Raw genomic sequence first — 26,845 nt, forward strand, 5'->3', positions numbered from 1 at the left:
TTGTTCAACCCTGGTGGCTTCCTGGAGGTGGTGCCCTGGGGACTAGGACTCTGGCTGTGAAGGCACTAGCTGGTGACAGCCTTAGTGCCTTCTCCCCAGACTCCCTCCAAGGCAGGCAGGAGCCAGTGCTGCCTAGGTGGGGCCCTGAAGGAAGCTCCCAGTTCCCCTTCCTTCCTTGGCCTCTGACATGAACTCTGCATCCTGCCGGACACTGCCTGACTTGGCCCCTGGGATCTGCTTTGTGGAGGTAAGTGAAGCTCTTTGCTCCCCTCCTCTGCCTCACAGGCAGCAAGCCACTCCAGCCCAGCTTAGGGCCACGGTCTGTCAGAGCTCCCAAGACTCCAAGGGACCCGAAATCCTCTCTCCACTCTCCGCGAGCTCAGCCTTCCTCTGCATTCGGAGAAATCAGACAGATTCACAAAATGAGATGGTCTGAGTCAGGCCCTGGGGCTAGTCAGCCTGGCCCAGCAAAAGCAACAGGAAGGGAGCAAAAGGCAGGTGAGGAGGAGAGAATGGGAGGCCAAGTGGAAGGGAAGAGAAGGGTAAGCAGCAGTGGGCGGACCTCGCTTTCTGGCTCAGGGCTGCCCCCGGGGGTCCGAAAACCCCACACAGAGGCACTGACACTGATGCCGCTGCCTGCCACCTCCCTCCTCAGCCAGGGTAGCTCACCCAGGGGCGTGTCCACCAGAATGGCATTGTAGAGCTCGGCGGGCGTCTGTGCGATGTTCACGGCCTCCATCTGCTCAAAGCTGCCTAGTGGGTGGCACTTGGGCACGAGCTCGGCGATAGAGCGCTGGTGCAGCGTGCCCGTGATGAGCAGGATTACGTTGTCAATCATGTAGCTGTAACTGCGGGAGGCACACAGCAGCGCGGCAGCCCTTGAAGTCTTGGCACAGCACCACGCCCCTGCCCCCACGCAGCGCAGGCCACCAGCCCCTCAACGGCGAGCACCACCTCAGGCTCCTCTCCCTGTCCAAGGGTGCCCCCTCCTCCGGCACCAGAAGCACAGGACAGACACGGCCCCTCCCTGGGTCGGGGGGAGAACTTATACCCCACGAGTGATCAGGAAGCAGGTAGTAACTACCCCCCAGGTGTGAACAGTGTTCTGGCAAGACACGGGAAGCATGGGTGCATGGAGGTGAGGCGCACGGGCCAGCATGGGGGATGAAAGAACTGGGAGATGAAAGCGTGTTCTGGGAAGAGGGAACAGTGTGTGCAAAGGCCTGGAAGCAATTGCTAAGTGGCGGACGCCTCAAGGAACTGAGCACGGTCAGGGTTGGCAGAAGGAAGGGAACCGGCACGGTGCTGCCAGCAGGCTGGAGCCTAGAGGCGGGTCCTATGGGTCCGGCTGAGGGTCCTGACTTCGTTTTGAGCACAAGGGACCCATGAGCAGGATATAAGCAAGGAGTACCACAAGCACTCTGGCTGCTGGTGGGGACAGAGGGGGAGATGGCAAGAGGAGGAGAGGCTGAGGAGTGGAGTGGGGAGAAGCTTCTCTAGGGAAAACCAGAGAAGACTCAGAGGGAGGGTCCCTGGAGTAAGGCCCCTGGTCAGTCAGGCTGAGACAAGCAGGCAGACAGCTGCCCTGTGCAGCCCACTCCAAAGACAGGGCACTGCCTCCTTTAGGGCCTGAAGATCCACCCGGATGGCCTGGAGGAGACCCAGAGACCTGGAAGGAGCCTGGGCTCAGGTCAGTCCCCTCCGGCACAGAAGGCCCGCTCTGGACAGTGTACAGGCAGCAGAGGGGGCTGGAGAGCTGGGGAGGGGTGGGGCTACCCAGCTCAGACTTGGCAACGGGCAAGCTCTGCCTCCACCCATTGAGACAATGCCACAAAGGGGCTGTGGCCAAGAGTTCCATGTAGTCACCTGTGTGAGAAATGGAGTGAAGAGGGCGAGAGGGCCCCAGTCAGGCTGCAGGAGCCACAACCTTCCTCCAGCTTGTCACCACTGATGATCTCAGGGCATGAGGCAGCTGGATGAGGCCTGGGGGTTCAGCTCCAAGGCCAGAGTGGGGCTCCCACTGAAGGGTGGGAGCTGGACTGGAGGCTGCTGCCCTGAATTGGGCACTGAGCACACCCTGGCTGTTGGGTGGGCCAACAGCTGTCCTGTGACAGTATCTTGAGGCTGTCCAAGGTAGGAAGTGGCCCCCAATTCCAAGGGAAGAAAAGTAAGGAGGTGGTGGCCTAGACCTCAGCTCAGAGGGCTGGCTACGGGGGGAACTCCCACAGGGCCTGCCAGGAAGGCGGCAGGAGGAAGAAACCACAGCTCCTGTCCCCGCCTGACCCCCACCCCCCTGCCTGCTACACACTCCCCCAACTCCCACCCAGCCCAGTGCCCTGCTATGACCTCTGCTCTCCCGGGCTTGGGGCCAGGCAGCTGCCCTCTCTCTGCCCCCAATCCGGCTGGGTCAGCCACAGGATGTGTGCTGAGAAGAGACAGGCCTGCCTTCTCAAACTGAGGGCTTCAGGCAGGGCCCATTCACATCCGCGAGTCGAGGGGCTCAAACGGCCAGCCTTTTGCCCCAACCTGACAGAGCTGGCAGAGTCGAGGGACCTGAGAGAGATCCCGCCAGAGCTTGTGCCTTGGTCTCCAGCCCCAGCCTGCATTGTCCCTACCCTGGACAGCACATCCCTCGTGCCCCTGATGCCTCCAGAATCTCACGCACCGCAGGACCCCCGCAACACTCCACCTGTGTCCCATCCAGCCCCGCTCTAGCCATCGTGTTCCCTGAGACAGCCACAAAGTCCCCACCCCCGAACCCGAAGATGCTCGTTCATGCTCTCACCAGACTTTGGGCAGGGACAGGGAGAACGCTGTACCTCTTCGAGCTGTTCTATCCAACTGATCCCACAACCACCAGCATCACCAGCCCCACTGTCAGAGGATATGAGACACAGAGGTTGCAGGCCCCAGGCCCTGTCACATCATAAAGCAGAGAAGCACTATGTCTCTTGGTCAGTGTCCATGCACCTCCACCCACGTCCAGGTCCCCATGCCTTGACTCTACACTCCCCATCTAGCCTTGTCTTCTCAGAGGAAGCTTCACAAGTCAGTTTCCTTTCTCTAAACCTCTCCGCTCCTCGCACCACAGGGTATTCATTTATGTTGGGGATGGGGCTGGTGTCAGGGCCCAAGGAAGGTGCCTTGGCAATCGTCAGGGTCCTGACCCGGCTCGGAGCTGAGCCCTGTGGGAAGACTCCACTGTCTGGCTTTGCTGCTGTCCCTCCAGTGATGTGGAACAGGATGGCTATGATTCACTTTTCAGCCCTGACAGCAAATGTGAGGGCTGGTGATAGCACCCCCTGGCTGCCCCCAGACTCTCCTGCTAGAAGTCCTGGCTGGGCACCAAGGGAAATGCTAAGCCAAGTAAAGCTCCCCAGCCCCTTCCAAGGCCCCCTTCTAATCCAGGCTAGACCAGCTTTGGATGACCCTGTGCCAGGCCCAGTGGCTCCCTCCCCCGGGTCAACTGCAAGGTTACTATGGCAGTAGCCCCTGATTTCTCTCCCCTGCCCAATGAGAGCCAGAATCTCCTTTCCTGGGATGAAAGGAGGCAGGGCATGGCAGAGATGATGCCGGCCCAGCTGTCTGCTTTTCCTCCAAGGTGAAGCCCTTCAGCAGGCAGGGAAATCCTCCTCCTCGTCTGGCTTGAGCTGCTGCCTCCCTGCCCCCAGAAAGCCACTCCACCAGTCCTCCCTTCATTTGGCCTTAATAGGAGAGTGTGAGGTTCCAGCTGGTCAGCATCTCCCTCCAGAGGAAGACAGTTGGGGAGTGGACAGGCGTCTGCCCGCCAGGCCAAAGAGGCCCTCTTGGGGTGGGTGTAGGGCAGTCTGTATTCCTCTGCCCTGAGGCCCTCCCTCACCCTGTGCCTTCAAGAGTCAGCCTGGGCCAAAAGAAGTCTTGGGATGGGGTTTAGAAAGCCACTTCCTCCAAGAAGTCTTCCCAGCCCCTCGCCAAGCCCTATCCCTCTGCTGTGCCCTTTGGCGCCACCTGCTGGAGCATGATGGCTTGCTCCCATGGTCTCATCATTTGGCCCCGGGGGGGCCAGGCTTGGCGCTGGATAGGCCATGATGACTACCAGCCCAGTCGGCCCAACTACAGCTCCCAGCAGAAGCAACTAGTAACCGTACCTGTGCTCAATCACATCTGAGTCCTACAGAGCACTGCCCAGGTGGAAAGTGAACAGAGATATCAAGCTGTGGCTTCAGCACATTACCTGTCAAGCCTCAGTTTCCCCTCTGCAATTAGGATGACTGAAGTACAGCCCCCAGCAGAGCCAGTGATGCCCTGACCTTCTCCTTATTAAAATCCTGCACCTCTCCTGAGGTCCAGTTGGGTCCTCCCTGGCCCATCCTGAGACCTGAGACTTCTCAGCATCAAAGGGCACCTGCATGCTCTCCCTCAGGCTCAGGAGAACAGTGTCAGTGCTGGCTCTCCCTCAGGGCCGGAGCCGGGTCGAGCCCAGGACCCAGAAACCACAGCCTACAGAGACCCTGCTATCATCTCAGAAACGGCGGTTGTGGACAGTGAGGGCTGGGGGGCCAGAATAGGGAGGCCTGAGGACACCTGATACCCGCTGTGACCCAGCAGAGCCCAAGGTTTGGAAAATGTGACCTGGGGAGAGTGGCAGGTGTGCTGACAGGCCCACTGGGCACTTGAGGCCATTGTCCCAGGACAAAGCTTCTTTCCAGCTGCCCACTCCAGGCTGGTGGCACAGTAGAATATGAGACCTCACCTCCCCCAGATGGTGCAGGTCACCGTGCCTGGGCTCTGCCAATGGGTGCCTGGGCTTCAGGCAGGTGCTACACACTGGAGACGGCCCCTCCAGGGAGGCTCACTCATCTAAGGACAAGGCCTTTGGGGCCCACCTGGGAATCCCCAGAGACCAAACTCACTTCTCCACAAGCCATTCTCTCCCAGCTTCCCTTCTGGGGCCTACTCTCTCATAGGACACCATATGGGATGGCCCAGATCAAAGTCTCCTCTGAAGCTCAGAGAACCCAACAGAGGCTCCACCCCATGTCAGATAGCAAGTGAATGGCTGAGTCTGGAAGGAGCCCTTGGTACAGTGATGTTATCACCATGTTATCACCATGAAATTGAGCTGAATCATCTCAAAACCACATGACTGACGACAGTCTACTTCAGAGGGACCTCTCTCACTCAGGGCCTGTCTACCACACATGAGGCAGCTGCCTCCACTCTGGCCACCCACTCTGAGTGGCCTCTCAAACCCCATCTGACCCTCGAGTCCTCTCAATGCTGAAGCCCCTGGTTCCATTTGTGGCAGCTTCCCACAGGCCTCCCCAGAAGCTATCTGCACCACCACTGGCACCCATCCTATTGCATCCATAAGTCTCCCTCCCTCCTGGCACTGCACCTGGCCCAGAGCTGAATACTGGTCATGTGTGTTGGCTCAAGGCTGGCTGGGATCTACAAAAGCACTGGACACTGTCTCTCACACAGGAGGGCAGAGGACACCTTGCCCAGCTTCTGCTTGCACACCTGCAATGACAAGGAACTCACTGCCTCCTGGAGAAACCAGTTCCAGCCATCCTGGGCCAGCTCTGTCTGCGGGTAGCACTAGCATTGCTCCCTCAAGCCCCCACATCCAGGATTGGGTATCTAGCTGACGAGTCCATCACCTGGGGATGGCACTCTCCTTTCCGGTAACATTCCTCTGGACATCTCTAGGGTATCTGCTTCCTTCCCAGAGGGTCACAGAGCCAGGGGCCCCGTGCTCCACCTGCTCGGGACATGTATGGTTCCCCCTGCCTTCCCCCAATTCTTCTTTCAAATGCCCTTCCCCTCAGCCAAACAGCCACCTCCTCAGGGAAGACAGTGGTGAGTCCCTGGCCTGGGGAGGTCCCCTGGACAGGCCCCTGTGGAAGCCTTCAGCCCTTTTTGCAACACTCCTTACTCCTGGGATGAGCCAGGGTGGAGGAGGTTACGGAGATGGAGTGGAGGAGGAAGAGGAGGAGCAGCCGGGGAGGAAGGAGGTAAATAGAAGAGACACCATGGGAGAAAGGAGACTGCTGGGAGGAGGTAAGACGGGTGTGGCTCCTGTTAGGTCTGGAGACCCTGGCCACATGAAGGTCGGCGGTGACCTTAGCCGGGGCCTTTGGTGGGGTGATGGGATGGCTGGAAGTGGACTGGAGGCTCAGGATGCAGGAGGTGAGAGAACACAGAGTGAATGTAAAAGTTCAGGCCGCACAAGATGGGTTTTTAATGGTGTGAGAGATTTGAACTTGTTTAGATGCTGTTGGGAAGAATCTGGAAGGGAAGGGGCTGCACAGACAGAAGTGCAGATGAGTGGCCCTCAGGGTTCAGGGAGTGGGGTGAGGGGACTCAGGACATCAGCAGAAGGACCCAAGAGAAGAGGAGGGTACCTCTGCCATTGGAATGCAGAGGGGCACAGGCACAGTGCTGGGAGGTGGACTGGCTTCTACTGTCTCTATGGAGGAAGAGGTGGGCCATCTACCCAGAGAGAAGGCTGGGGGCAGGAGATGAATGGTGTTTAAGATGGGGAGGTGGTCTTCCCACCCTCGGTGGGGAGCTGCAGGGTGCTGAGTAGGGAGAGCGAGTGGCCAGCTGGGCAGGGACAGTCCAGGCCAGCTGAACTAGTAAGTGTGCATGTCTGGCAGCAGGGAAAATCCACCCAACACTGGCTTCCCCGGCTCTGCTCCCGGCAGCGGAGGTGGGGGAGGGCGCCTCGAGGCTGGAGGCTGCTGGGCTTCCTCCAGGGCTGGGGAGCTGCCAGCCGGGTGGGACCATGAGATGGGCGGCCAAGAGCGCTGCGGATGTTGGCAGAAGAGTGCTTGAATGATGGACCAGGGAACCTCAGCTGGGGAGGGAGGAAAATGAAGACAGAAGGGGTGGCAGGGGAGGAAGCAAGATCCAGAGCCCTGCTGAGTCCGGAACCCATGTCCCACAAGGGGCTGAGAGTGGGCGGGAAGGCCTGAAGGCTGTGGGTAGAGACGGGGTGCCTGACTCAGCGATTTCAGGGCCGGAGCAGTTCCAGGTGGTGACATGTTCTTGGGCAGCCATCGTGGGGGTGGCTCAAGTGGAGAGCAGAGGAGCAGGTCACTGGAGATGACGAGGTCATGAACAAGCAGCCACAGGCTCAGACAGGCTGACACGTGGCTGCCGAGCTATTCCTGAGACAGAGCAGGACTGAGGGGATGGGAAGACTGTGAGCCACACTCACCCATGAATGGAAGGGGCGGGGAAGTAACAGCCTGCCACAGGATAGTGCTTGGCTGCTTTAAGCATGCTTGGTGCTTGCAGCCAACCTCCAGCAAACAGCTGGTGGCCATGCAGCCTCAGTCACGCTCAGAGCCCTCTCCAGTTTCATGGCCTGGCAGGCTAAGACCAAGCCTCTGAGGGCACCAAGACAGGCCAGGGGCTGGCAGCACAGGCAGATGGCCAAGCAGGCAGCAGGATGGATGACATCTGACCACTGGCATGGGGTCAGCCTCCTCTGGCCAGCCTAGCTAGCACGGCCAGAACATTCACCAGGAAGCTGAAGGAGCCCTGTGCAAACAAGGTGAAGGCTGGGCTCTGGCAATAAACGCACTGCTTCCTGGTATGTCCTTCAGCTCTGGCCTTGGGGTAAAGGACACCCAGGCCCAGGCTAGGGGTTGACTGACAGATGGGCACTGCAGTATGACCCCCAATGTGGCAGCACGAGACGCATGCCATCTCTGGCCTCCTGCCCAGAAGGACCATGTCGGCTGTACCCTGATGGAGGCCAGGGCAGTGTGATATGGATCCAGCCAGGACAGCAGGGAGGTCCCCCGGAAGGAGGCCTGTAGCCAGGAGACAGCCTGCTTCCCAGCCTGAGCCCTTCAAGTGTCCCAGCCTGTGGCCTCAACCCAAGGATAGAGCCCTTCTGGTTGCAGCCCCTACTTGAGCGAGTAAATGGCTGCTCCTGGCTGGGGGTGGGAAGCAGGCCAAGCAGCAGGCATCCAGCCCTGTCTCTGCAAGTATAAGGGTAGGAGGTATGGCAGGTCCCACGGATCTGGGGGTCCCACCAGCAGGGAAGGGTTAAAGCTAGACAGTACCCAGAAGAGCGCCTGGAAAGGCTTCCCCACAACACACACTCACACTCCAGCAGTGCAGAGCACGCTCATGTAAGCCAGCCACCGATGTCTCTGTCCACCACCTGCACTGGGCAGCCACCTGGGCTGGGGCCAACTCTTTGTCCACCAGGCCCTGGCTCGTGGCTCCTGGGCCATCCTGGCAGAAAGGGCCTCTCTACCTCCCTGTTTCCACAGGCACACCTGGTGAGCAGAGGCTGTCTCGTCCAAGTGCCCTCCCCAGCCTGTAGGTCTCAGGGTCCTTTCCTCTTCTCCAGGAGCTTAGTGGAGGCAGGGTTGCACCCAAGGATTAGACAGTAAGAACGCTGGGCAGCCAAGGGTTGTTAGCATGGGGGCCTGGGCCAGAACTGGGAAAGGCGGCCAGGTGTTCAGCACCCTCTCCGCCTTGCCCCACTTCTCCCTGAGACCCAGGGCCATGGTCAGAGACGACAGAGGAGCCTCAGCCCACACAAGGTCATAGGGCCTGAATGGTCCATCCCAAAACCTGACTCTTCAAAGCTCTACCTATCCCCCAACACCATCATGGGCAGTGGGGGCCTGGTGAGTGTTCAGGGTGAGTGTTATAGGGTGAACGAGGGAAAGGGCTCCTGTCATTCCTGATGCCTGTTGACACCAGGGACACAGGGAAAGCAGCTTCATCCAGCACTACAGCGTGGGACACTCGGGCCTGCCCACCAAGTTCCCAGACAGCACTGAAGTGGCTGGTGACCGCATTTTATAGGTGGTGGCCTGGGCCCAGCATTGTTGAATAAGCAGCCCAGCCACCCAACCCGGGAGGACCCTGCTGACAGAGGAGCTGTCCCATCCAGTGGGGGGAAAAGGCACTATAGAGAACACTCACGTAATGAAGTCCAGGAAGCTGGCGAGCGGCTCATAGGCATGGTTCCTCATATGGCGGAACTCCACCACCATCTTCTCCTTGAGCCGGTCATCGATGACGGACACTGTCAGCGGTGATGCCTCATTGGCCAGGAAGTTGCCGTAGTCGGTGCTCTGCAGGTGCAGCTTCAGGTCTGAAACCCAAGGGTGGGGGGTGAGAGCCGGCCGTGCTGAGCCTCCCCAGGACCCCAAGTCCCTGTCCCCACCCCGATTCTGGGTCCCAGACCCTCGCCTGCAGTTGTGCCCTGCTGCTACCCTGACCTCCTGTCCCTGCCTCCACCTCCCTGTTGGCTCAGAGCCTACTCCAGGGCAATCAGGCCAAAGCCAGGACACTGGGCCCCAGAGTCCAAGTACAAGTAAAACCATTGTTCCCCCAAACGACAAGAAAACCTGGGAAACCCCAACCCAAGGTGCCATTCACAACCCACAGCCTTTGAGGCTCTCCTGCATGGTGGGCTCCAGGATGGCCCTAACTTAAAGCAGAATAAGACATGGGCCCTACCCTCCAGAGCCTCAGGGTTAAAGGAGCAAGCCAACGTACCCCCAGGCAGAAACAATGCATATGAAATGAAGGACATGCCCCAGGCCAAGGGTAAAGTGGAGAGGGCACCAAGATAGGACCGAAAGGACACTCCAGGCTGGGCCAGGCAAAACGCAGGGACAGGAAAATGCAAAGGAAGCAGCTAGCAGGATGGCATGAGTGAGGAGTGGCCTAAAGGGCAAATGAGCGGTGTGAGGGGGAGATGAGGCTGGGGAGAAAGACTGGCCTTGCCTGAGGAGTAGCTGGAGGCAGGCAAGCCAAGCCCACGGGCTCTCCTGAGCTCTTCAGAGCAGGAGTGAGGGAAAAGGGAGGAGAGGACAGAGCAGAAGGGCCCTGGGGAGGCAGGACAGGTGAGTCCCAGGGGAATCGTGGCAACAACCTGTCTCACAGCTGTTGCCCGTGCATCCCATCCCCCAGTCTCTTCTCCACCCAGCAGCCAGAGCAATCTTAAAACACCAGGCAGACCCCATCACTCATCTGCACATCCTCACCTCAGGCCCTTTCCCTGTCCCCTTGCTTGGAAAGTGATGAGCTCTCCTCAAATGCCCATCTTCAGAGGCTTCTCCTATAGCCCCCCCACTCTGTCCCTTCATTTGTGCCATTTTTCTTTGTAACACATCACATCCCACCTGGCACGGGGCACATAAACCATGATAGCAGGGACTCTGGGTCACTGCAGTATGCTAGAGCCTAGAACACAGTATGTTCTGGTGCATTTTCATGTTCAGTAAGTAACCGTAGAATAAATGGAAGACTGGATAGAGGGCTGGTGAAGACAGCAGGAGGGTTTGCTACTGGGCTTTGAAATGGGGGACACTGTGGTAGTGATGGCAGTACCAAGGACAGTGGCTGAGGAGGGACCCATGTGTGCATATGCATGCGAGTGTGGATTAAGGCCCAACAGCGGAGGCTGGCTTCTGCTGACTGAGGAATGCATGCTTTCTGTGCCCTGGAAGGTTGCCCAGAGGATGACAGGAAGGGTGACACCTGTGAACATTTCCACAAGCGCCACCCCCCTTGCCCCGGCTTAAGGCCTCCCCGTGTGTCTGTGGACCTGGAGGGCCATGCTATACCGGGCTGCTTAGAGAAGAAGGGCGAGTGGGGCACATCATCGCTCCACAGACTTAGGGGACCCCTGTGGTGCCCCTCCTCCTGTACCCCATCAGGAGGAGAATGCTCCCAGCCCAGAGTCAGGTGTGCCAAAGAAGAGATGGAAGAGTATATGGGAGGGAGGCGTGGAGGGAGGGAGGAATGGAGGGGTGCATGCCATCGGAGTGGCCACTTTCTACCTGCACCCGGGTGGCAGTCAGCACTCCTGTCCTCTGTGGCTCCTGGGCACTCAGAGTGGACTTGAACCTCGTGAGGCCTGCAGGAGGCCTTCATCATCCGCTGCCTTTGCCATCGCTCTACCATTCACACCTTTTTTCCGGTGGCCACCCAAAAGGGGGACAGAACTGAGGGCAAGGTGGGGCAGGGAGAAGCCACCAGCCCCCTGCTCTGCCCCGTGGACCCCGCTGCCATTTTTCCCAGGAGGTGTGCACACCCCTCCATCCTCACCCCCGGCCGTCTGCTGTGAGCCCTGCCCTGGGTCCATTCTTCCCCCTCCTCACCAGTGTGGCCAAGGCCCACCTACACCTGGAATAAGGCATGGGGTAAGAAGGTGCTTTGCTCAGTAATGCTCAAGTTGTTGCAGTATTTGATTAACCATTTGGTTGTTACAGAAAAATTCTTAACTCTAATTGAGGGATTTCGCTGTATGAGCATAAGCCTGTATTCCCACCTCTAGTGATAGGTTTTACAAGCTAGCTTTTAATATCCCTGACTCTGGATAAGTGCACAAGTATTTTGTTTTGTGTTTTTTAAAGAAACATGGGGGGCTTCCCTGGTGGCGCAGTGGTTAAGAATCCGCCTGCCAATGCAGGGGACATGGGTTCAAGCCCTGGTCAGGGAAGATCCCACATGCTGGGGAGCAACTAAGCCCATGAGCCACAACTACTGAAGCCCACACGCCTAGAGCCCGTGCTCCGCAAGAGGAGAAGCCACCGCAATGAGAAGCCCGCGCACCGCAACTAGAGAAAGCCCACGCGCAGCAACAAAGACCCAATGCAGCCAAAAATAAAAAATAAATTTATTTTTTAAAAAAAAGAAACATGGTTTACTTGCACAAAACTGGTAAATTTTGAGAGATCGTTAATGCCCTCGAAGTGGTTTTTGTGGGTGTGAAACAAATGGTGAGAATATGAATTGGTACCTCTTATTTTCATACTGAAATTAACTCTACTTAATTTATCAAGTCATATGTCATATGCCCTGCTTTTACATCTTTCATCTATCAGTAAACATTGTGATACTTGAAAAAACTAGTGGGCAGGGAGTTATGGCCTGGACAAAGTAGGCGCTCCAATCCCCACTAGGGGAAGCCACAGTGCGGACAGCAGCTGGAAGCCCGGGCTGGGATGTGGTGTTCTCTGTCTGACGGTCTGGCGCAGCAGCTGCCAGCTCAAACCTGTCCATTTATCCATCCAGCCACTGCAGCAGCAAAGAGCCATTCTCAGGCGGTGACAGGCCACAGCCAGGGCTTGGAAGCCAGACCAGATGCACAGGGCAAAAAGCAGGGTAAAATCCAGTCCTCTTGGCAGGGCCCCTCATGCCAGTGGTCCCACTATTCTCTGGGACAGTGAGTTTGGGCCCTGGACCCCAGCCCGGCATCCTGATTCCTATCCTCCAAAGCAACCAGGGGCCAGGCCTCCCGACACCCCCTCGCCTGGCATCCTTGCACTTGCTGCCGGAAGGCTTCCCCAAGTGCCGTGCTACACCTCCACTACAGCTGCCCAATCTCTCCAGCCGCGTGAAACCTCTGTGCCCCAGCCTCACCTGCTCCACGGGGCTGCCCTCCCTGGGCAGGCTTGCTCCCCAAGTCCCCCACCACCAAGCACCCTCTCTCTCCTCTCCAGCCCCCACCAACTCCATTCAACACCTGGCACTGATGAGGTGGGAAGCAGCACCCCAACACAAGGCGGGAACCAAGACCAACTCTAACTGGAAACAGATGGGCCCTGCTGAATACTTAACGCCATGCCAGGAGCAACCTATGTGCTGGACCCGCCAGCCATGCCCATTTCACAGACTCAAAAAAGGGAAATCAGAGGAAACGTGAAACGTGTCGAGTCCCACAGTCAAGCATAGAGAGGATGGGGATATAGATCAGACCTGGTGGATTCTCTCCATCCCCGACTCTGGTCTCCTCTCCTCCCCCACCCCTTACATTTTTGACCATTCTCCCATGGCCCTTGGCCCAGGATGGGCCTTTCAGATATGGACCCAGCTGCCCAGGCAGACTTTAGTTCCAGAAGAGCTGGCAGGTGGCAGAGAGGTAAGAGGGGCCACAGCAGGCCCCTCCACAGCCTTGGAGGCAACCTGGACACTCACTGCCCACCTGACGGGGGCCCTAGACTGTCATGGTTCACAGATAACCCCTCTGGCATCACTTGTGGTGCCAGCCATTCCTTCAGAAGGTAGTACATGTGAATAAGAGGAGCAAAGCTGATGGGTGGATTCTCCTTTGCATGCCCCCCACCCCTGGGGCTTAGCATGGGCCTTAAAGCAAACATCCCTGTGTCTTGGCTACTGCATTCTGCTGACGCTGCATCTGGGGACTTGGCTGCTGGAACACAGACGACCGGGTGGTTTCTGCTAGTGTTTGTCGAATCAGAGCAAACCCGGGAGATTCTACCGAGAATCCTGCCCAAGGCCTGAGTTTTCCTTACCAGGAAACTCATTTTTAAAAGCCCCCAGTGACGACATCAGAGGGCCATTCCAGACCACTTCCCCTGGCCAAGACCCACTTCTCCCTGTGACCCAGGGTGAGGGGACAGCCCACTAGCCAAGAAGGCAACTTGGAGGCAGGCAGGTTAGCCGATCCTTTGGCTCAGACCACACAGGGCTTCTGAACCAGCTCTGACTCTGTTCAAGAAACCTGGCAGCCAGGCTCAGTGGCTGGCAGCCCCAAGCCCTTTACACAGTCCTCAGGGCTGGGACAGGTCCATTAGAAACCAGCCCCCTCCCCTCCAGCTTCCTGCTCTCTCCGAGGGATGTGGAGGAGGTGTGACTGGGGGTGGGATCAGAGCATAGGAGAAGAGGCCTGGAACTTGTTGAGAGCTTTGTGGGAGACTCGGCCACCCAGCCCTGGCCCAGCCCCCGAGGGCAGACGAGGACGCCAGGGGCTCTGGGAAGGCAGGGGCTAATTCTGCTCTGTGCTCTGAAGCCTGAAAGCCTCGGTGACAGCCCCTGAGAGCCCCAGACGTGCCTGGGCTGAGGTGTGAGCAGTGTTCTAGTTAGCACAGACGTGGGGGACTGCTCTGGTCTACCCACAAGCCCAGCTGTCTACCCCAAATCCTCCCATCCATGGCCCAGCATCAGGAATGTCTGGCCAGTCTGGGATCTCTCACAGCAAAAGACTTCCTCAGAGGCTGAGTTCTCATGTCCAAGAAGATGCTGCTGCTGTCAGAAAGTTCTCTCTGCAGTACAACCTAAAGCCCTCCTCAGAGGAAGCCAATCAGCTCAGTTTCCCGTGGCCTGCAGCCTCCCCTGAGGGCCTTGAGCCAGCTCCTCAGGGCCCCTCAACCCCACCCAGGACCCTCCCAGACCTCCTCTGCTTCCCAGTGTTGCCTGTCCCAATGTTCTGGTGACTATCCCCCCAACTTCACTTCCCGGGGCCGCTAAGCCGTCCTCACTGCCACGGTGCCCTTTTGCTGGTCTCCTGCCCCACATCTTGGCTCCCAGCTCCCAAGTCCACTCTCCATACCATCACCAGAGCGTTGTTTTCCAACTCCAACGTGTCGCTGTCACCTTTACCCAGCAGCCCCCGTGGCCCCAGAGCCTGGCCTCCTCTCCCCAGCCTGTGAGGCCCCACACCCTCAGCCCTAGCACAGCCTCAGCCTTAGACCTTGACTCTCTGCTCTACCGGTGCTATTCTCCGGTTAGGGCGACCTGCCTGTGATCTCTGGCACAAGCAAGTGCTCCAGGCAAGTCCACAGGGTGCCGGCGAGAGAAGCCCTTGAAGTCCAGGAAACAGGGCTGCTTCCTCAGGCCAGCCAGAGAGGCTGGTTTGGGAGGGCACACCCCAACCTGGCAAGTGAGAGCCCTGCCCTCCCTCCTCCACAGGGCACCCCTGTCCACCTTGAGACTGCCTGTGTCAAAGACCATTGCCCTGCTCCAGCAGGATCCAGCTGAGCTCTTTGAAGGCGCCTGGGCAGGTTGTAGCCCAACACCCACCTGGCATGACTGTTCCTCCCAGGGCCATGCCAGACTCAAGGAGGCCCCATAGTTGCCACCTGTCCCTCCACTGCCTGCCAACCCCCAACCCAGGTCTTCTGGGCCAGGACCCCTCACCAGCAGAGCCCAGGCCCCAGCTAGCACCTCTGATTACCACTCTTGCCCCTGATTAGCAGGAGGGCATGAGGACCCCTAGCCTGTCCAACACTCTCTGCTCTCTGAGGGACCAAGTGTGGGCTTGGCAGCCAGCTCCAGCCAGACCTTGAGAGGTGGCAGCTGGGCAGCCCTGCCTCCCATCCACTTCCTGAAACCTTTCCCAGATCCTGCCAGCCCTGAAAGTGATCTTTCAGCCCCACCAGGGCTCCCAGGGGCAGGCAGCACACAGCATCTCCAGTCCCCAAGCCTCTGCAGCAAAGGCCCCAGGGAGGCAGGGAGGGAGGGTCTTGGCCCAGGCCAGGGGTTGGTCTCACGCTGCCCCAGGGGCCCAGCAGGCACAGAGGCAGCCCTGGCACAGTACACTAGGCGGGGCGGCCCCCTGCTTTAGACTCACCCATGGCCTCATGGCCCACGGAGGGGCCTTGCTGGCCAGCTGGCCACGGCACAGTGTGAGAGGACAGTGTGTTCCCAGACTTCACTTCTGCTTTTCCAGAGGTCACTCAACGATGCTCTCCTGGGGAGCTCAGGGGTTTTCAGGAATTGAGGCCCGCTGAGTGAAACCAGATGTGTAAATACGCTCCCTAGAGCCTAGCGTGCCCATCCTGCCCCTCCCTGTGAGGGTGGTAGAGCCCTGGAGCCTGTTCTACCACTTTGCTGGGCCCAGGTGAAGGGACTGCTTTGAAGGGACTGGACCTGGGCTCTACCTCCAGTGCTCGTTCTACCCTAAGGGCTCTCTAATGCTGCAACTTCCAGGGGTTCAAAGCAGGGAAAACTCAGACAAATGGACAGAGGTGGACAGACAGCCAGGCTGGTGGCCCAATGGAGCCATAACCACCCCCCCTCAGCAAATGGACTGTGTTTGAGTCTCCTCCCCAGGCTCTGGGGGTGGGGGAGACCTCTTTTCTTCGTATCAGCTCCAAAGCAGATGTGTGCACTGGTTGGCTGGCTCTGCAGGGTCAGAGCGCCACATCTGGAACTCCCAGCGTGGGAGCCACAGCATGGAAACCATTAACCCTGGGTTTACCTGGGGGCTGCAGCACAGACTAAGCATCCTCCTCATCCCCAGGCCTCTACCAGGCCCATCACAGGCTCCCTGTAGACCTCATGTAACTGACTAGCCCTGGGTTCCAACTCTTCCTATCAAATACCAGCTCTTCCTCCCCTCCCTCAGGTGTCGCCTGGCATTCCCCATCCAGAGCCTTGGGATTGCCCCCACCCCAAACTGACGTGTCCATGGCCTCTTGCTAGCCCAGGACAATGTCCATGCACAGCCACAGCCCCTCTCTGAAGCCCCACTTTGCCAGGTCACTGGTTTCAGGACATAGCTCCTTAGGTGGTTTAGTGGGACAAGGGAGAGAGACCCTGGGCTTTGGGACCACAGTGACCTGAGTTCACATCTTGTCCCACAGCTTGGCCCTGAGCAGCAGGTGGAATCTCTGGACCCAGGCTCCTGGCCAGTCACCTGGTGAAAGGCCCTGCAGTGCCAGCCTCCGAGGGTAGACACTGAACAGAGACAGTGTTATACAGAGAAAACTGAGCATGGCACGGCACACCCAGAGCTCCACAGAGAGGATCCCACCCAGAGCTCCCCAACGGAGAGGCTCAGTCCCAGTCAGGTGGTCTGTGTTCTGACTCCAGTCTGTTGCTCAGGCCGTCCCACTCAGCGCTCCACAGTGTGCCCCTGCCCTTCCTTCCCATGGTCCCGACCCTTCCCCAGGGCTCTGGTGTGTCCTCTCCCCAGGGGCCCTTGTGCAGCACGGGCACGCACACACACAGGCCACACTCTGCTATCTCCTGGGGAAGGATGAACAAAGTGGGCTCAAAATCTGGGACTCCCATGTCTAACGTCACCTATGAGCAGGATCATACAGAGCTTTGGGCAGCCCAACCCCAAGGACCCGGACAGAGGCTAGGACCCAACTCCGCACCACCCACCACATGGTGAGCTATTGCCCTGCCGTCCTCGGGAGCAGGTGCAGCCAAGGGCAGCCGTTGCTCCATGGGAAGCCCCCGGGCTGGCGGGCCAGCAGTCTCGGGAAGAACCTGGAGGCTACTGCTGGCACAGCCACATGCAAGTTAGTGGGTTTCAGCTGGCATGAGGCAAAGATCCTGCAGGAAAAGGACAGCGAGTTCTCCTTCCTAGGTCCCTAGGCTGGCATTTTGTTTCATACTGGAGGACTTTCAGTGAGGTACGGCATTTGCAGAAGGGGGATGGGGCTGATTTGTAGAAGTGGCCCGGATGACACCACCCACCAGCATATCAGAATCAGAGATTTGATTAGCGGGAGTGTCACTCCCCTTGTCTAGGAGGCAGCAGGATGTGTGCTGTCTAGGTGGCAGCAAGGTTCACCACCCTTCTCCTTGCTCCGAGACAGGTGGCAGGTGGTGACAGAAGCACATGTAATTACCCTCAGGAACACCTCGTCCCTGCAGCTGGGAGAATGAAAGCATCACTCACAGCCCATGAGGAAGTCAACCCACCCACAGTCAGGAGGGTGCCAGGCAGGTGACAGTCCCACCTGCCAAAGGGAGGGGCAGAACTGGTTACTGCTGCACCCAGGGCAAGTTCCAAGAAGCTCTCCTCTGACTGAGTGGAGATCCGCCTGGATAGCCCCTCATCAGGACGTCCGCACCCAGGGCCCCATGAAACTGGCATGTCCCAGGAGACACAGGGCTTGCAGGGCAGCTTCCCTTGTTGCCCTCCACAGCCCAGGCTGAGAATCAAGTGAGACAGCCTCGCCCTGGGAGGCAGGGCCCACACCTCTGCTGCTGCCCTGTACTTTGACCCTGAACAAGCTCTTTCTTCTCCAGGCTTACCACCACAGTTACAGTGCATGCAGGTTGGAGTGGATCTGGGGCTGCGAGCGAAGAGCTTCTTCTCACTTTCCCAAAGATGTATGTTTGCCTGGGTGTTGAACGAGAAGAGGTAAAGTGGCCCTGCATGGCCAGGCGCCAGGCAGCCCAGGAAAGGCCAGCTGTGGCAGGGAGCTTCTCAAAAGCTGGCTCATGCCCATGTCTGGCTCCTGGGTTCACTGGCCCACACCGCCTGAGCAATCCTCTCTGCCCTTGATGCTTGGCTTCTGTTCTACATGCATAGTCCTTTGGAGGAAGGACCCTAAGAAAAGATGGAGCTCACTTCAACTAGGGGAAAGCAGTTTTAGGGTCCCAGGGGCTGCTGTTCCTGTGAAATTAAGCCAGGTCAGGCTGGATCCTGGCTGGAGCATCATGCCAGCTCCACGGTACCTAGAGTCCAAGCTATGGAAATACTCATTGTGCTCAGACCTAGGCCCTATGGATGGGCTCTCAGAATCAGGCCTCATTTGGGGCTGTGAGCCATGCTGTTCTCAGCACGAAGCCTCCTTCCCTGCAGCTCACAGAAACAAGACCAAGCAACCCGGGCCAGGAGCAGAGTTGATCCATTCCATACTCATGCCCAGCAGACCCAAGAGGCCTGGGCCAGGCAGGAAGTGGCAGGAACAGTAGCATCCAAGCTGGTCCTGTCCAGGACCCCTGACCCCCTCACCCCCCTGCTCAAGAGGCTGACAGGAAACACGCAGGGGAAGCAGTAACACACCAGATTGAGTCTGATCAGCACTCAGGCTGGCCCTGAGACAGAGGTGGTCGCCTGCTCCGGGAATCTCATAGCACTCCACTTTCCCCAGGCCTTGCCACACGGCATCTCGCTTGGAGTTTAAAGTGTTGAAGGTGGGGGAAATGGGTGAGCTACGACCCATGACTGGCATCCTCGGGCCCTGTGTGCCAGGTCATGGGTCGCAGCTCACCTGTATTCCTCGACTCCCAACCCTTAATTCCCATGCTAGATACCATGTGGCAAGCCCTGGGGGAATGGCAAGGGCCCCAGAATCAGGGTCTCGTTCACCTGACCACGCCTTCCTGAGTTGGGGGCCTGGCACAAAGAGGCATAGTCCAGGCAGCCTTCAGTGAACAAATGAAGGAAAGAATCAAAAAATGTAGAATGACTGGACAGGAGGAGCAAGAAGGGTGTCAGGAGACCATAAGCAAGGCCTCGGGCCTCACCTGGACCCAATTTCCCAGGTAAAATAAGAGGGTTGTATAAGGTTACTTCCAGGGGCCTGGCCAACTCTGACACTCTCTACCCTGATCAGGCCTGGATCTCACTGACTCTGTGCGACCTCAGCCCCTGAGGGCCATGCAGGGGCTCAGAGTGAGGCCAGAGGCCTGGGTATCCAGGAAGCAGCCCTGGCAGAGCTCACAGCAGGTGCCGGGGAGGCCCGGGTATGTGGAGCAGTGTGGCAAGCAGGAAAAGCTGAGTTGCAGCAGCAAAGACACCACAGATGACTCCTTGGAGGGGAAAGCCCCATCCTCCAGCCAAACACGAAGCCTCAGCTGAGGTCAAAGCCTGAAAATCATTGCCTGAGTGGCCAAGGGGGGACAAGGTCTGGCCCAGGGCCAGGCCAGAGTTGGCCAGGAAAGCAGTGCCCGGCACCCAGTCAGGGCTGTTCCTCCACACATCCCTTTCCCCGCCGCGGGTCTGCCTGCCACCCCTCAGGACCACCCACACACACGGGGGCAGCCCCACCCCAGCCCCTTGAGCTGCAGGGTGCTGAGTGCAGATGGGCAGAGCAGGTGTCAGGCCCAGCCTACTAAATGGCCCTTCAGGGCCTTGATTTTCCTGCCTCTAAAAGAAGAAGAAGGCCAATATTCCCACACAGGATAGTTCTTTTGTTTTTTTTAATCAACTAAGGAGTCAGTGTTGGATGAGGCAGAAGCCAGGGAGGCCAATGGAAAGACCCCTCCAAATTGGGGTGCAGGGTGGAGAGCTGTCAATTACCTGATAATATGACTGTATGTACCTATACTCTAGAGAGTCTGGGGTGCCTGATTTGGGCCTCTTCCAGAGTCATCCTACACACATGTACCTGTATGTGCCACATGCACCCCTACATGTTTCCAAAGTGCTGAAGAAGGCTGGAGGAGAGGAGTCTGTCCTGAGGAAGAATTTTCTGTCTCCTGGAGGGACCAGAGTAGCAGGACCAAAGTGGCGGCCACCTGGGGAAGGATGGTGCTTCTGGGAGCCTAGGAAGCGTGGCCCTGACTCCTGGGCAGCTTCAAGCTCCTACTTGGAGCTACCAAGACCCTTGGTTCATAGCTAGCACACTGTGCTGAAGCTGAAGCTGCCGCTCCGACTCTGAGGACTGCCAGCACGACCCACGTGGAAGTAAACAAGGACAGCTTGGTGGTCAAGGCTGGAGCAGTCTACACTGGGCACAAGGTGGACAGCATCAGGGAATTCTCCCTGGCCTTCCCCTTCCTAACCCAGGAAGCTGGGGCACAGGGAGGTGAGGGTGGGAAGAGATGGACAGACAGGAGACACTGAGCCACGAGCCCTACTTAATCCGGGAAGGCCAACTGGGGCTTGGGTGAGGGAAGTAGGGCCCCCCCCCCCCCCGGGGCAGAGTCCCAAGGGACAGTGGCTAAAGGCAGGTGCTGCACAGAGAAGCAGAGGAGATGCACCAGTGGATCCGGCCACACCCACTTCCCTGGCTCTCAGGCAGTGGAATGGTCCTGTTCCACCACCTTGTGGCCAAAGGGAGGATGGCACTGTCAACAGCCAGAGGCTCTGCTCTGGCTCCACGCGATTTAATAACAGCCTCAGACTCCTGGTCCACATCTCCCTCAGCCGTTGATCCCTGAGGGAATAGGCTGCAGGCACCTGCAGAGCTATGGAGAAATGTGTCACAAAGAACAAGAATAGGACTGAGGTGGACATGAGTCGGGAAAGCCAGAATGGAGACAAGGCGAGCATGAGTCTGATCATGAGGGACTGGTCTGTCTTGCATCAGTGAAGCAAGGGGCCTTCTGAGGGGCAAAACTGAAGAGGTTACAGAGGAAGCCTGGTCATCCTCAGCTCTCTCCACCCTTGTCCTCCAATTCGGCCAGACGCTTCCAAATCTCCAAATCCCTTTATCCAGCTCTCTACCCCCTGTCTCTAATGTTTAATGCTATAACAAACAAAAAAAAAGTGCTTAATAACCCAGAAACAGGACAATCTACAACATGGTGCACCCCTCCAGGATGGGGGCCTCAGCTTCCCCTCCCCCACAGCCCACACTCTAGCCCCCTGCCAGTACCAATAAAGACCTGCTGCTCATCCAATCATACAAATATCTATTGAGCATTCACTCTGGTTAGGCATGTGCTGTTGAGTCCTAACAACTGCAAGTGATTTCTGTTTCATTTTACAGGTGGGCAAACTAGCTTCAAGGCATTAAATCACATGCATAGTGTCACACAGTTGGCCAGAAAGGGAGCCACGGTCTGCCTGATGCCTGGCCTCACACAGAACTCAAGAAAGGTCCTGGTGACCCAGAGAGGCCCTAGGGTCCTGACTCTGAGCAGGCAGAGGTGATTTACAAGACAGACCATTGCATCATGTCCTCACACCTGTTCATTCTTAATGCTGACCCTTCCAACAAGCTGGAGGGCATCTAACAGCTGAACCCAAAGCACAACAACAGCTACAAGTAAGAAAAGGTTCTAGGGTGCTGTAGCAGGCACTCTGACCACAGGGGGCCAGGGACAAACTACTGGAGGCAGACCTGGGCCCTCAGGGACAGTGGTTTGGTGTCATCTCGTTTCAAGTCTAACAGCCCTAATTTGGGAGAAAGTCTGCTATGTTTATTTAGTGTGTGCCACTGTGAAAGCAAGAAAGTGAGACTAATACATTCCAGAATGGGTTTATGCAAAATGTTCAAAATTTGTATCTTTCCCTCTCTTCCATCCAGAAACCCTGGTCACCCAGAAAGCCTCATCTTCAAGGGTCCTAGATGACTGACATTTGCCTGTCCTGAGGTCACATCAAAAGGTCCTAAGCACAGGTTCAGACACTGGCTCCACCTCAGAAACCAGGCCCAAGAAATCAGGGAGTAAATCCAAGGACAAATGTGTTAACACCCACCAGAGCAAGTTCTGACATGAACTCTGGGGCAGGGCTTATGAAACGGGGGTTATCAGTTCCTGTGTGGACTATCTTGACCATAAACAGCTTCCCAGATAAAACCAGGCTAAAGTATATACTAGCGCAAGATGTAATCAGTGAAGGGAAAGCAAGAAGTAGCGATGGGGAAGTGGCGACAAGGGAAAGAGAGAAAAATAGGCAGGTGAGAGGTGAGCTGCACGTGGACAGGGGCTTTGGGGCTCTAGTCTGAGTGACATGAAGTATCTGGTCCTGGCCCTCATGCATCCCCTGGACACTGAGTCTTGTGGTGTAAAGAGAAGGGGCTTGATGGGGGCTCCCTAAGGCTCAGATCAACCCTACAATGCTGTGAACGAAAATCTGGAAGAACACTCCAGGGTCACCAGCAGGGGTCTTGGCTTGGATGGCGGATGGGTGTAAGTACCTTCTCTTTGCTCGCCTGTATGTTCAAATTTCCTTTATTTTACATATCTTTAGCGGATGTTTTAAATTATAAAACATTTGTTCACTATGACAGATTTGAACAATGGAAGGTACATAAAATTTAAAACTGACATATTCCCCCTCCCAGCCTTTCCAATCCCTCTCTGCAGAGGCTGCCACTCTAGACTTGTTGCCTATGCTTCCAAACACGTTTCCATGTGCACATTACCTGGCATTCTACTACCTCTGTATGTGCCATCCTGTGCTAATTTAGGGGATACGATCCTGTAACTGGGTATGTAGGGCCACACAGCACATATACATGCAATGTTTAAACAAGGCAGTAAAAACTTTTCCCCCAAGGATCTACACCAAGTCACCCTTCCACCAACTCTATTTTTGGAATTTTTTTTTCAAGTTATGTTTAGTTAAAAAGGAGACCAAAAAAGAAAAGAAACCACCATGCCCAGTCATGCAGGAGGCACGGCAGGGATCTGGAGGGGAATCCCTGGCTGTGGCTCTCCCTGCTCTGCTCGCCAAATTAGGCTCCACGCCAGGTATCCTCCTCAGGCCACGCTTATGTCCACTTGGCCCGCCATTAAGGCTGCTCTCCAGCCTCCTGGCAAGACTTGTGGGCAGGACCAGCCTTCCAAGGGAGGCTTGCCCTGGTTGCAAGCCAACAGACGGCCGGGCGTGGGCTGAGCTGCCGGCCGCCAGTGTGCTGATGACTTCCAGATTGGTATCTTTAGTGCTACTTCCCCTGAGCTGCAGATCCACACAGCCACCTCCCTCAGACACTCTGACTCAGCACTTCTGAGATAGAACACCTCCTCCTCCACCACCCTGTCCATGCCCCAAACCTTCTCCTCCTCCAGTGGTCCCCATCTCAGAAGCAGTTCCAGCACCCACCCAGACATTTGACTTCTAACTAACTTCTAACCCCTCTCACCACCATACCTAAGGCAGACTGGCCCAATCTTATCAGTCTCATGCCCTAAGCTGGTCTCTGACCCAGTCCCTCTTCTGCCCACGTGCCACTCCTGCCCCAGTTGAGCCCCGTTCTCTCACCCGGAGAGCTGGAATAGCACCTGCTTCTAGCCTGGCTCCTCCTAAACCCAACCTCCTGAGCCCCACATCAAGTTTCACATCACACCACCAACGCTCGTCCCCTTCACAATCCCCCCTCCCTTCATCTACTGACAGATCAAATCCAAGCTGGCTCATGGCAGCAAGACCTCCCTCCTGCCTACCCCTCGCCTCCACCCCTGCTCTGGGGCCTCATCCTCTTGCAGCAGCAGCCAGCTGGAGAGGAACAGTCAAGTCACCACCAGCGATCCATGCCAGCTCATCAATCATTGGGTGCTGGGGGTAGGGGGGAGATGTCTCTTCACACAGCAATGCCACTGCCTGGGGCAGTCGGGACAACATGGGCCATCAGACACTGAGGGGAAAACATCAGGTGTGTGTGGGCCCAGGCTCTCACAGCTCAGAGACTCAATGTAGTTGTTCCCTTCGGTCCAAGTGCAAACCCTCTCCATGTGTACACCCTTCCCCCAACGCCTCCCAAGCTCCTCTCTCGTGTTTGTGGTCACTGGATTGTCAGAACCCTGTTCTCTCTTCCTCTGGATCACATCTGACTCTGAGGAATTCTGGACCAAGCTAAGCTTGTCTTGCTGTCTAAGCCGTGGTCACGCAGTTTCACCAAATCGATATATTCTCCTCTGACAAACAAAATGGAACAAAGTGTTTCCAGGCAAGAACATAAACTCTTAAGCAAGACATTTCCCACACACAGACCTTGACCTAACTGAAGAATCTCTCTCTCTCTTTCTCTCTCTTTTTTTAAACACAACTCTCAGCCCTCCTAAGCTATGTATCTTTCCAAGGCACCCAAGGCCTTCGATGAACCAGCCCAATGTGCCTATCCACCCTCAGCCCTGCACACCCGACACATGCTCTACTCTCTCTTCCCAGTTCCCAAAGTTCTCCTGATATTCTATGCAGTTTCACGTTTCTGAGACTGCTAATGCCATTCCTTCTTCCCCACTCCTTGACCTGGCTAATTTTTTGTGTGTGACAACTTCACTGAGATATAATTCATGTATCATACAATTTTCCCATTTAAAATGTATAATTCAATGGTTTTTAGTATATTCAGAGTTGTGCAACCATCACCACAATTTTAGAACATTTTCATTACCCCAAAAAGAAGCCCTGTACCCTTTAACTGCTACTCCTCACATGCTCCCACTGCCCCAAAGTGTACCACGTGCCTACTGGACATTCAATGCTGTTTTGATGTCCACCAGTCTGTCCATTAGGCACACCTGCACCCAAGCAAGGCCTGTGTGACATGTTTTCATTACCCACTCGAGGCCCAGCATGGTGCCTGCCTCCCAGGAGTGACAGGAAGGAATGACCACAGTGGGAGCAGCTGGCTTCCCTGACTGCTCTTTCTGCTCCAGGCCCTGTGCTTACACGTCACTAACATTTCAGAGTGATCCTATTAATACTCTCATTGTGGGTTTCCCTGGTGGCATAGTGGTTGAGAATCCGCCTACCAATGCAGGGGACACAGGTTCGAGCCCTGGTCCAGGAAGATCTCACATGCCGCGGAGCAACAAAGCCCTCGCGCCACAACTACTGAGCCTGTGCTCTAGAGCCCGAGAGCCACAACTACTGAAGTCTGTGCGTCTAGAGCCCGTGCTCCGCAACAAGAGAAGCCCCCGCACCTCAATGAAGAGTAGCCCCGCTCACTGCAACTAGAGAAAGCCCGCACGCAGCAATGAAGACCCAATGCAGCCATTAATTAATTAATTTAAAAAATACTCTCGGGGCTTCCCTGGTGGCGCAGTGGTTGAGAATCCGCCTGCCGATGCAGGGGACACGGGTTCGTGCCCTGGTCCGGGAAGATCCCACATGCCGCGGAGCGGCTGCGCCCGTGAGCCATGGCCACTGAGCCTGCGCGTCCAGAGCCTGTGCTCCACAATGGGAGAGGCCACAACAGTGAGAGGCCCGCGTACCGCAAAAAAAACCTCTCATTATGCAGCTGAGGATAAACCACTTGCCCAGGGTCACAAAGCTAGTAACAGGCTGAGCAGGGATTCATCAGTGAGTTGAGTTCATTGGTGAGCTCTGCTCTGTCTGTATGTTGTCTCTGCCCAACCACTCCATGCACTGCTGTCAGCTTCTAGCCCTGCTCTCCTCTGTACTCATTAAGGTCACCAATGACCTCTGAATGGCAAAACCAAATGAAGAACTGTCTGACTTTATTTCAATCTCTTGGTCATGTTTGTCAGTCACCACCCCCTTCTTTTTCTCTCTTGGGGCTACCAACCTCTCAGGGGATGCCTTTGCTCTTTCTGGCAGGACCATCTTTTACCCTATCCTTGCTTAACAGAAGCCCTATGCGGGAGGGCCTCATCTAGGGCCTCTACTCTTTTGATTCTATGCTCTCTCTTGGGGTCAGTGGCCACACCTCTACCCTGATTCCCCAAGCTCAGACCTCACACCTGAGCAGCAAAATTAGTCTCCACATCTTCACTCAGATGGCTCACAGATCCCTCAATCCCATCTTCTCACTCTTTCTCCAAACTGTTCCTTCCACAGTCCACTATCATTTCACTTGCCACCTACACAGTTGCCTAAGCCAGAGAGGAGACATCAGCCTTGACTCTTCCTTCTTCCTCAGCCTCCTTATCCAACCCTCAAATCCTATCAACTCCTCTTCCTATAATTCCCCCCCCACCCCACAATGCTCCCTATCAATGCCTGAAGACAGGCTGCCATCATCTTCTCTGCCCTGGATTACTTATAAGATTCTGCAGACTGTTCTTCCCACCTTCAGTGTGGCCACGACCCCCAAAACACTTTTCAAACTGCAGGTACATTCTGAAGTACAAGTCCAGTAGTTTTACCCTCCCATCCCCTGCATTCAGGACAAAGCCCTTCTTGTGGTTTTTGCAATCCTTCAAAGCTGATCTCTTTCCAGCCACATTCCTGGCCATACTATAATTAGTGCTGAATAACTAACTGTGCCACTAATAGCTAATTAGTGCCACTCCTGGAGACACCATCTATGTTTGTATCCGCAGTTTGATGTGACTGGTGATTTGGCCAAGGCCAGCCAGGAGTCTCATTTTCATCTTCCTATATGAGACTGTGTCTTGTGAAATAATGTTGAAATGCAGAAGGAAATGTTGTAATGAACAAAAGACAAGTGATTCAGAACAGAGAGGGATACAGTGTTCTGAAAGACAACCAGCATATCACACATGGGAGCTCTTCAACCATAGTCCCTGAGCATCTAACTCACTGGCTGAGGAAAACAATCACTCGGGACCACCTAACTCACATGGAAGTTGAGAAGATCACAGGGTTCCTCCTTCTGAATGCTAAGCATATTTCTTTACAACAGGAAGAATATGTACTGAATGGTCCAAGTGTCGGGGGAGCCCCCATTCCAAATTAGGAACTGGCATCTGGTACCCATCAGCTGAGTTACAGTTGCATAACCCA

General features: G+C 56.3%; 1 protein-coding gene across 2 annotated transcripts in view; it reads right to left on the reverse strand.

Moving 5' to 3' along the window:
• The window catches only part of ATP6V0D1 (ATPase H+ transporting V0 subunit d1), a 37,873-nt gene that overhangs the window by 5,416 nt on the left and 5,612 nt on the right, over positions 1-26,845 (reverse strand). For both annotated transcript variants that reach the window (XM_060129742.1, XM_060129741.1), the window contains exons 2-3: positions 8,938-9,109; positions 670-848 (exon numbers count right to left, since the gene is read on the reverse strand). In XM_060129742.1, coding sequence (XP_059985725.1) covers positions 670-848; positions 8,938-9,109 — 351 coding nt within the window. The remainder of the gene's footprint in view (positions 1-669; positions 849-8,937; positions 9,110-26,845) is intronic.

This window comes from Lagenorhynchus albirostris, chromosome 19 (assembly GCF_949774975.1).
Source record: "Lagenorhynchus albirostris chromosome 19, mLagAlb1.1, whole genome shotgun sequence".
Taxonomy (NCBI): Eukaryota; Metazoa; Chordata; class Mammalia; order Artiodactyla; family Delphinidae; genus Lagenorhynchus; species Lagenorhynchus albirostris.